This window comes from Teleopsis dalmanni, chromosome 1 (assembly GCF_002237135.1).
Source record: "Teleopsis dalmanni isolate 2A chromosome 1, ASM223713v2, whole genome shotgun sequence".
Classification (NCBI taxonomy): domain Eukaryota; kingdom Metazoa; phylum Arthropoda; class Insecta; order Diptera; family Diopsidae; genus Teleopsis; species Teleopsis dalmanni.
Genome location: NC_051846.1, coordinates 193,886,534 through 193,898,194, shown reverse-complemented (window position 1 = coordinate 193,898,194; position 11,661 = coordinate 193,886,534). Strand labels below are relative to the sequence as shown.

Genomic DNA, 11,661 nt, shown 5'->3' with positions numbered 1-11,661 from the left:
TTATTTTCTTCTTTTTCGAATTTTATTTAAATACAATTTTGTTGAATTATTGTTTATAATACATATTAAACATATTTTTGTAACATTGATTGTTCATACGTTTGTGACTTATGTGCTAAAGATTAAATTAATATTTATAATAATATTATTATAAATTTATTCATTTGTGGCTAAGTCCTTGTACTTTTGCTACGATTTTCATTTATTTTATAATATATTCAGTTATAGAATACTTAAGTGTGCCAAGTACAAGTATATCTGTCGTCCAGCGACTTGTAACCTTTATTTTGTTATTTATATATATTTGTGTATTTTTAAAATAACTTTGGTACGAATGAGTTTCTCAAAATAGGAAGTTATTAACATTTATATTCAAATAAAGATATTTCTTAAATAGTTCTAGTCTTTAACTTTAACTCAAAGCTATATATGTAGTTTAGATATAGGAAATTAAACTTGAACCGTTGGTTTGAATTTAGGTTATAGACTAATTTGGTCGTTATTTAAACTAATACATAAAAACAGAATTTTTTAGTGAAACTTAATATTTTTAACAAAAAAAATTATCCTCAACTACAATAAATTATATTAAAACTAAAGTAATTTCTTATGCTAGAGGGATAGTACACAAAAATAACAACGGTTAGTGTAGCTCGACTCTTTCTAGCCATTTTGAGGACATTGCATTAATGGAGAATAGATATCTATATCACTGAGTGAAAATGTGAATAGTTGACTCAGCAAGCGCCTTCCCATTCTAACCTAATCTAATGAGAAGATTGGGTTACATTATACATAACTTAAGATGTAGAGAGTTTCTAACAATGTAGTCAGAAAAGTATTCAATTCAAATTAATTTCATCTTAACCTTAGTAATGTAAATAAAAGGTAAAAATATTTATTACCAATAAATCTAAATCAGTAAATCTATAATGTAAATATAACTAGTAACGAAAAGTAAGATTCATTCTTCTCTAGTAATTTAATATATGCTTTAGAACTTGATACTTTTACTATTTCTTCGTCAGCGACAAGGTTTTACTTCACGGTTTCATAATCTTTTACTGGATTACACTCATACAGTGCAATCCAATAATGAGAAGACCATGTTTTAAGTGTATATCTATATTTCCTCTATCTATATTTCTATATTTCTCCGGTACGGCTTAATACGTTAATTGCCTGAACTATTGGTTCAGTGCGAAACCCGGCTTATCTAACCATCGTACCGCCAGTTTGATTTAATTAATCCACAATGATTTGGTTTATGGTTCGGTTTTTTATGGTTTTCAAAGAGTTAAAGAATTCGGTAAAGAACTAATACGGTTCGGATTCGATTCGCAGAACTTATTAATAAATAATTTGGAACATTAATTAGTATATAAAACAAGTAGTTATTTTACAACGTAACGGTTCATCCAGTTTGAAAATTTTGATGTTGCAGTACTATTCCAGTGACATTTTTTAACAGAAGCATATATTTAAACATAACTACCAATCACAACGTTAAATGTTTAGTTTAAGATTTACCATTTTAAAATTTACACCGTTAAAGATCCACTGAGTTCCCAAATATGGTGACAATATGTCATATCAAATTTTCTTTAATTTGTAGCCTTGGTAACTACGGTAACAAGCAATATTATCGTATCTGTAACATAGACAGTATCTATAAGTAACTGTACAAAAATTTTGCATCTATGAAAAGTCACTGTATGATCTGATATTTTGTCCTTAGATATAATAATCTCATACTTTGTCCTAAATGACGAAGATGTGACACAAACCATTTATTCTGATCGCTACAGTCACGCGACCACTATGGCTGAGTTTTCTAGACTCGAAATTTAATATATGGTTATGGAAAATATATGGCTTTTACTAAAAAAAAGAAAAAAAGGAAAATAATATATCCTTCATATGTTTGAATGAATTTACATTTTTTTACGTATAAACATATATTTCAATATATATATTGTTATCCAATTATTTCTACACGAATATTTAAAAGTACATATACATATACATAAAGCACAAGTATATATATGTATATTTATAAATGAAATTTTTAAATTTAAGAAAAAATAAAATAAATTATGTATTTATTACTAAACTACTTATATTGCTCATCTTATTCTCTAATAATACTCGTAAAATACCTTTTATTTATTTATTTTGTTTTTTTTTTTATTTTGTTTAATATGTATATAATAAATCGTTCTCTGTTGAATTGTAATTAATTTTAAATTTAATTGTGTAAATAAGTAATCGTTTTGTGAATGACTACAGAACACACAAATATTTTTATTAAAATTTTAAAATTTACTAATCGTAATGAATTTAAAGTACGCACTAAAATACAATTATCTTTATTTTTTACGAATATTTTACGAATACTTCGAATGTTGATTGATTGATTGCATCAGTAACATTAATAAATATAATATATATTTAAACTCGAAGAGGTGCTCTTCAAGTATTTGGTTACATCAGAACATTTAAGGTACATGGTACATCTCAATTTTAATTAAATTTCTTATCTTACATTTTGGTTTTTCCTCAATTTTATATAAACTCATACATTTTCATAAATATTTTAATTTTGTGCAAAAAAGGGACTTTTTTTAAATTATTATTATAATATATTTAAATACTTATAAATATTTTTACATTGTTTTTTTTTTTTGCAATTTATTGAAACTACTTCTCTGCGTAGAAATTGCATTTAATTTTACTGAAATAAAATATTTAAAAATAGTTTTATTTACAATTTACTTTTAAAATTTTTTCGTAATATTTATAATAAAAAACAACTTTGTTTATATTATTAAATATTATATATTATTAATATTATAAATAATATTAATGTTATAAATAATATTAATATTACAAATAAAATTAATATTATAAATAATATTAAACAAATAAATATAAATTATATTTATATTATGAATATATTAATAATAATTAATAATTAATATTATATTATAATAATATTAGTGTTATAGAACATAAATTTCTTTATTAAAATATTTAATTTATAGAAAACAAAACAAAAACAAATAAAATAATTATATAAATTTTATATATATATATATATAGAAAATAACTGTAAAAAAATTGATATCTTGTTATAGAGCACAAATTTCTTCATTGCAATTATTTAATTTATTAAAATAATTAAAAGAAATAAAACTTAAGCAACAAATTTGTATATAAGAATTAACAAAATAATCAAAAATATTTTATATATTAAGATTTATAATGTTATGAACTCTTATCCTAGATAAGATAGACCCCAATAAAAGAGACAGCTGAAATTAATACAGCTGCTTGGTCGACAGAAAAATCTGAAGATACTGCAGAAGGTCAACCCGAAAATGAATAAAATTAGAAAAATAGCATATAATATTATAATTATAATATATTATTTTATTATAATTATATTATAATTCTAATATTTTAATTATAATATAATTAATATTATTATTATATTATGTTTATTATTAATAATTCTTCTATAAAAACTTTATATGAGACAAAAACAACTTTAAAACAAGTAATAACACTAATATATTTATACACTTAAAATATTTCACTTACGATTCGTAACATTATTACCCACTCACCAAAACAATCTGAAACTTTATGTCTCTAATATATTCAAATAAATTCATACGTCAACAAAAAGTGTAATTTAGATATACAGAGTGTTTTCTATCCACATGTTATTTGAGTTTCGGGAAGTGACCTTTTTTTTTGTGGATCACCAATTCAAAATATTTTCGAGACTACGGACGTATGTACGACAAAAATCTTTAGTCAAATACTATCAATATCTTAAAAATGTTAAATCAAATAGCATAACTCATACATCGTTTTCTTCATATACCATATATAATTTTAAGCTCATTAAATACCCTTTTATTTACTATTTTAGACGTTCTTGTATCTAAACGGGTTCCGAAGTTATGATGGTGGGATGTGGATTTATTGTGAAAGTTCTCTTCATTTTGTGAGATAAATAATATTTTTCTACAAAAATTTTGAATAATTAAAGTTTCAAAATATTTAATTTTAATTTTTTATAAGCTCAAATTTTTATATAATTTAATTCAAAATATTTAACAAAAATTTTTAAAGAAATAATTTTTTTCAAACTTTTATGTCCGATACTTGCTTGAGACTCTAAACAAGTATGGGATAAAGTTTTTTTTATGTTTAAAATAATAAATATAAAATAAAAAAATAAATGTAATTTTAATTTAATGTTAAAGTTAATAATAAAAGATATTTGGTTAGATTTGAATAAATTTAAATTTTAGAATCCAACTTTAATTTTTTATCTGTAAGAATGATATTCAATACATTTTTTAAAACTACAATTAGTCTTCTTATAAGACTATACCTTTGAAGTATTATACTTTAACTTAATTATATATTTTTCGTTTACTTTAATATTAATTAATCTTACAAATAATATTATTAATATTTAAAATCTCTTGTTTAAATTTCGAAAGCCTTCTGAGATTCAAAAATATTCTATACATTTACTTGTCTTATTTTTACACTTTTCAACTCAAGACTTTAAGAAGAGAGCTTTTATAATTCTTCCATTCATTTTGTTAATATTTTTACACAATTATTTTATTTCATTATTTGTTAATTATTTATTTAATATTTTACTCTAACTTATATTCTTTTTCACTCATTAATCTATCTGCTATCGTTAGGAGTTTGTTGCAAATCTAAAAAGGTGGTTATTGAATATCATTTTTGTTACTTATTCGGAGGTATCTTAAACACTTTTTTGATATATTTAAATTGTTAGATATTGCTTTACATTTACTTAATTAATGTGTGTTTTAATATTCTTTAATTATGAGTTTAAAAATTTAATGAAATATTCAAATGGGTATTCATTTATGCATTCGAAAATATGCTTTTGTTAATTTTAAACAAAAACCTTTTAAAATTTTATTTTATTTTTAATATTTTTCCTTATTTATTTCACATTTATATAAATTAATTAAGTATAAATATATTTACTAATGATATCAATTCCTGATTTTAATGATTATATATCCTTTTTAGCATCTCTTTAATATTTTTAATCTGGAATTACATATAAGAATGATATTGGTTTATATGAAGCTTGCGTGTATTAAAAGTTAATTTGTTTTTATAGTTAAAATTAAATTCAATGGAAGTAATAAGTAATAAACAAATAAATAATAAACATTTTATTGCATAGTTAAAAGGATGTGATATTAATATCAATTTTGAAAATCGATAAAAAAAATATGGTGTTTTTATATAAATGGTTATCGAAACATTAAAAACAAGTCATAAAAGATATTGTTTGCTGAATTAATATTGACGTTTGGTCCAACAATAACATCATTAATGTTTATCTTTGTAATAAAATCTTATAGTTATTCTTTTTTTTGAGCTATTATAAATTTTATTATTAAATGACTGTCAAAGTAATTGGCTTTAATTTTTCTTTCTATCATCCCAACAAACCCTAAAATTATTTTTAAAACAATTTGTTTTTATTTCTATATAAAATTTAATATTAGAATTTTTGTAGAAGTTGTAAATGTCTTTATATAAAGTTAAAAATTCAATATCTACAGCACTTATATCTTACCCATACTCCTTCAAACACTGTTAGCAATTTTAGCAAAATCAGCATTATCCACATGAAGTAACTAAGTAAGGTTTGTATTCGTATAAGATTGGTTACTACTTATATTTATCAAACTTCAATATGCTATAAAAGCAAATCCAAAACTAGAAGTAACTGAATCATAAAGATATCCAAAGCACAGACAACTTATATATATATCTCTAACGTCACTATGGATGACATTTTATTTTGCATATGGAAATGTTTTAAATTCTCAATCTCTCTTCACTCAAAGTTAAGTGTTCTTTGATGTGAGGTATGTTTGTTAATGAATATACATTTTTATGGATTGGTCACCGATCGAACGCGCTAATTTCAATATTTTAATGGGAAGTTATTTTGAATGACATTGCACATCTATATATATAAATTTCTTGTGACATCCAATAGACAGAAAACAAATTTATATCACAAAAATTGGTTCTTCACAATATATTAATGCATAACATTTGTCCTTCACACAAACAGGGCGCAAAACATACTCGAACACATAATCGTTCGATTTATTTTCGAAAAATTTCGGTTCATTTGCCCCCCTTTAGTTACCTGACTAGTTACAGTTTGCATATATCAACATTATGGCTCTAATTTAATGCCCCTTAAGTCCCCTTTTGGTAAGTGTCTGATTACAGTATATAGAAATTACCGATATTTTTATCATGACGTCCATTAGGCTGTAGTATGATATATAATGCATTGTCAAACTCTGCGATTTAAAAAGAGTGGTTTAATTTCTATCAGTCTGTCTCAGCTAGAATAGTAAAATTCATTTTTATAGAACTAACTATACAAACTAGAATTGGTGTTGGTCAAATATATACGTCCACACCAATTTATATCAATCAAAGGAGTACATAGGTATGCGGTTCAGCATCAGCTTCAAGTATTAAATATATAAAAGTCGCATAACTACATTTTGGTAAAAATTATGTAAAAGCATCAGCGAGCATATATCAAATATATATTTTCATTAGTGTTTACAACATACTTTACTTGTTGTGGTTCATGTTTTTTGACAAGTAATATAAAAGAATTTGAAATGTATCTGTTTAGAGTAGTAATAATTATTTTTAACATTGTTTTACACTGCAACACTGTTTGTTTGAAAGGTGATTTGCATTTTCATTTTTGCTTTATTAAATCTTTGTTCTTGCTTTTTTGCCTTTTATGCTTTGTAACAAAATTTGCAACTCTCTCTTACCGGTTGATCGTTGGCGAAGACGCACGCATTTTGTTTCTTTGGTTCACTCGTTTATAAACTTTCAAATTTTGTAAAATAAATAAGAATGTACATTTATATAAAATATTATCATTTCGAAACAATATATAAATAAATAATTACAAAGTGATAAAAAATATTATCATATCAAAACATTGGTGACCCCGACGTGATCGGATTGAAAAAATATACTCGGATTTAATTTCGTACAAAACATTTTATAATGCACATGCATTTTAATTTTGGAAACATTTTTCGATGAAGTTTGTCAACTCGGACAAGTTTAACATACATTTTGATTGCTATTGTGCATTCTTTCTATTTTTACTTTCGCTGCATTTATGTGCAAACTTTATTTTATGCTATCGTGTCATAAAATATATTCAATTAATTTCAGTTTAAAGTTCGGCAGATCGGACATATATAAACAATTTGTGCTATCGTGCATTTCTTTATTTTGGATCGGTATATGAACAAATATTATTTTACGCTATCGTGTCATAAAATAAATTTTAGTAAGTGTCGTGTTTAAGATTTATATTTGTCAATTCGGGCAAATACAAAACGCAATTTTCGGTGCAATTGTGCAACTAATTCATAATACGAACACGCTACATTTGAAATTTACACGAGTTAAATTATTGATCATGATAGACGAAGTTGAAGTAAATGGGGCAACAGAGCACTCAAGTGAGCCTTCACAAATTCTCTTAAAATCAAGATCCACTTCAATAAAGTTTCAATTAACAACATTCAATGAGACTCTGACTCCTGAATATTTAAGCAGTTTGTGTGATTCCGATATTTCTGTTCGGCTGGAGCATGTGGAGCGTCTGGCCAATAAATTTGAAAATACTCAATCTACTCTTGAGGAATTGGACATATCCGAATTTGATGGAATGGTCCGGTTTGATTTCGATATGTTGTACTTGAAAGTTCGATCAAAACTTCAACATGAGCTTCAAGTCAGACGTACATTCAATTCAAGTTGCTCTACAACAATACATAAATCGTCAGGTGAGAATCAGCAAGACATCAGGTCAATGGCGCATACAATTAGGCTTCCAGAATTACAAATACCAAAGTTTGATGGAAATTATACTGAGTGGCCTAGTTTTCATGCCATATTTGAAAACTTAGTTCACAATAACCAAGAACTATCTGAAACAGAAAAACTACAACATTTATTTTCAAGCGTAAAGGGCGCAGCATTTGACATCATTAGATCGTTGAGTTTAAGTGATGCAAATTATGCTAAGGCTTTAGAATTACTTAAAAAGAGATTTGATAATAAACCTTTAATTTTACAGGCACACGTCAAGGAAATTTTGTGGGCAAGGGATATATCGAATGAATCATCGACAAAGTTAAGAGAGCTTAGTGATCGAATCAATTTGCACATGCGTGCTTTACAAACATTGGGCACCAAAGAACAAATCGCAGACAATTTCTTGATCCAAATCATCAGTGCCAAGCTCGATTCTAAATCAAAGGCTAAATGGGAAGAAGAGTTGTCCGTCCATGATTTGCCAACGTGGGAAATGATGACTGACTTCTTAGAAAAAAGGTGTCGTGTATTGGAGAATATGGACGGTGCTATGGTCTCCCTAACACCTAGCCACCAGGTAGGAAAGAAAATTACTAAAAAATATAGTTATTTGGCAGCAAATATGGGTACTATCTCTTGCGTATTTTGCGACTCAAAGGATCACTATATTACAAAGTGCACACTGTTTATAAATCTTTCCCCAACGCTTCGATATAAAGAAGCAAAGAAGTTGCTGTTATGTTTAAATTGTTTACGCAAGGGTCACGCATTGAATAAATGCAAGTCTGGACATTGTCGTCATTGTGCTTCAAAGCATCATTCATTGCTTCATATGCAATCTGTATCTCCAATTAATTCGAAAGGCGTTGCACCTGAAATACATATAGCAAATCGGTCGGAAGAGCCATCAACTTCAAAAAATACGTCGCTGCTCTCACTGTCCTCTGTAACGTCTATTCCTAAAGCCCCAGAATTTCTATCTGAAAATAGTGTGCTACTAGCTACTGCAATCATTCTCATCAAAAATTCCTCAGGAACTTTCGTTCCATGTAGAGCAATTCTCGATTCTGCGTCTCAACTCAATTTTATAACTTCTCGTTTAGTCAACTTGCTGCAGCTAAATACGAAAACAACATACACAACCATATCAGGCATAGGGGATTCTACACTTGAAACAAACAAGGTTGTTGAGCTATTTACAAAATCGCACTCAGGCGATTATTCAACTTCATGCACTGCGATCGTTACAACAACTATCACAGATCCTCAACCAAACTTTAACGTAAACATTTCAGATTGGTCAATTCCAAACAACATCACCTTAGCTGATCCGATGTTTTTCAAATCACAGAGAATCGATGTGTTACTAGGTGGCGGCTTATTTTTTAACTTATTGTGTATTGGACAAATTCGTCTGGAAAATAATTTTATGTTACAGAAGACAAGGCTGGGTTGGATAGCATCAGGTGGCGGTATTATTCCAAAATACAATCACTCATTTTCGTTAGCTATAGCTAAGAAATCAACCACTGAATTGGAATTTGAAAATGAAAAATCGTTAAATGAAATTGTAAAAAGGTTTTGGGAAATAGAAAATTGTTTTGACGCGCACTCTTCGCTAACAGACGAAGACGCATATTGCGAAACCCATTTCAAACAAAATTTTACTCGGTTAGATTCTGGTAAATATTCTGTTTTACTTCCTAAGCAGCGTAATATCGACTCACTCGGAGATTCTTATAATCATGCACTTCAACGATTTCACAGTTTAGAAAGAAAGTTGCAACGTAATGCTGATTTAAAAACTCAATATGTTGATTTTATTAATGAGTATATAAATTTAAAGCACATGTCACCAGCACAATTACCATCAGGTGTTCCAACGTGTTTTTTACCTCATCATTGTGTGCTAAAAAATGAAAGTACAACTACAAAATTGCGTGTGGTTTTCGATGGGTCAGCTAAAACATCCACCGGATTTTCTCTTAATGATCTGCTGATGTCTGGACCTACAATTCAATCCACACTCTTTGAATTAATTATTCGATTCCGATATTTTAAAATTGCTCTTTGTGGAGATATCTGTAAAATGTATCGATGCGTGCGTGTTACACATCCCGATGAATATCTTCAGTGCATTTTGTGGAGAAGTAATCTCGATGATGACGTAAAGGTATTCAAATTGGACACTGTGACATATGGAACAAGGCCAGCTGCATTTTTAGCTATTCGAGCAATGCATCAGCTGGCTCGCGATGAAGAGAAATCATACCCATTGGGTTCTAAAATCGTTCTCAGAGATTTTTATGTAGATGATTTAATGTCAGGCGGCGACACCGTGGATGAAGTAATCAACATTAGAAGGCAAACTACTGAATTATTAAAAAAGGGTGGTTTCCAGATCAGAAAATGGTGTTCCAATAATCCAAGAGTATTGTGTGGTATCGCTGAATCCGAACGTGTACAATTATTGAAATTTAAAGATGGTTCTGATATTACTAAAGCATTAGGTTTAGTATGGGATCCAAACCACGACAATTTTTTATTTTCATTTACTCCAGTGGTAGGTAGCCAGCAAATTAACAAACGTACTGTTCTCTCAACTATAGCCCGTTTTTATGATCCAATCGGATTAATTGGACCTATCATCACCAAGGCTAAAATTTTCATGCAAACCTTATGGAAACACAAATTGCATTGGGATGAGAGTCTACCACAAGCATTATACTCAGCATGGATTGAACTTCGCTCTCAACTTACAATTATCAGCAGTTTTAAATTCCCTCGTTATGTTTTAATGCCTAATTCTAAAGTGCAGATACATGGTTTCTGTGATGCCAGTCTGAGTGCTTATGGTGCATGTATATATATCAGGTGTGAGCGCTCGGGTGCATTTGATTCGCATCTACTATGCTCCAAATCAAAGGTTGCACCACTAAAGACACTTACAGTTCCCAAGCTAGAACTTTCAGCTGCTCTACTTTTATCGGAACTCATTGATATGGTCGTCAAAACTATAAATTTTACATGCGATTTTCATTGCTGGTCAGACTCAATGGTGGTATTATCTTGGATACGTGAACAACCGTCCAATTTTAACGTTTTTGTCTCTAATAGAATTAGCAAAATTCAAACTCTTACCTGTGGCATGAATTGGCATCATGTACCAACTTCTATGAATCCTGCAGATATCTTATCAAGAGGAGCAGCGCCAGATGAACTTTTAGCCTCAACACTTTGGACACAAGGACCTGAGTTTTTAAGACCATCGCATTTACATTGGCCCCAAAATACCGTTTTCGTAGCAGAATTACCTGAACGACGCAGGAGAGTTTTAATAACTACATGTCAGCAAGATTTAACGCTATCCTGTAAATTCGCTAACTCATTTAATAAAATGCAGATAGTTTTCGCATATATTTATCGATTCGTGTCACTCAAACATAAAGAGACCATAAGGAAAACTGGCCAACTTGATCCTCAGGATATTGAAAGGGGTACAAAATTAATGATTTTAAACATACAACAAACTCATTTCGCTGCTGAATACAAAATATTAAAAAAAGGAGAAAATGTTAATAGTTCAAGTAAACTTTACTCCCTCAATCCTTTTATTGATTCATTTGGAGTAATTCGTGTAGGTGGTCGACTAAAACATTCATTACTAAGTTTCGAGGCTCGCCATCCAATGATACTTCCAAA

General features: G+C 28.2%; 1 protein-coding gene across 1 annotated transcript in view; it reads left to right on the top strand.

Annotated features, from left to right (window-relative positions):
- The first annotated feature begins 7,558 nt into the window (after positions 1-7,558).
- LOC119666974 overlaps positions 7,559-11,661 on the top strand; it is a 7,536-nt gene continuing 3,433 nt past the window's right edge. Inside the window, exon 1 of the mRNA XM_038076251.1 lies at positions 7,559-11,596. Within this exon, the coding sequence (XP_037932179.1) occupies positions 7,559-11,596 (4,038 nt within the window). The remainder of the gene's footprint in view (positions 11,597-11,661) is intronic.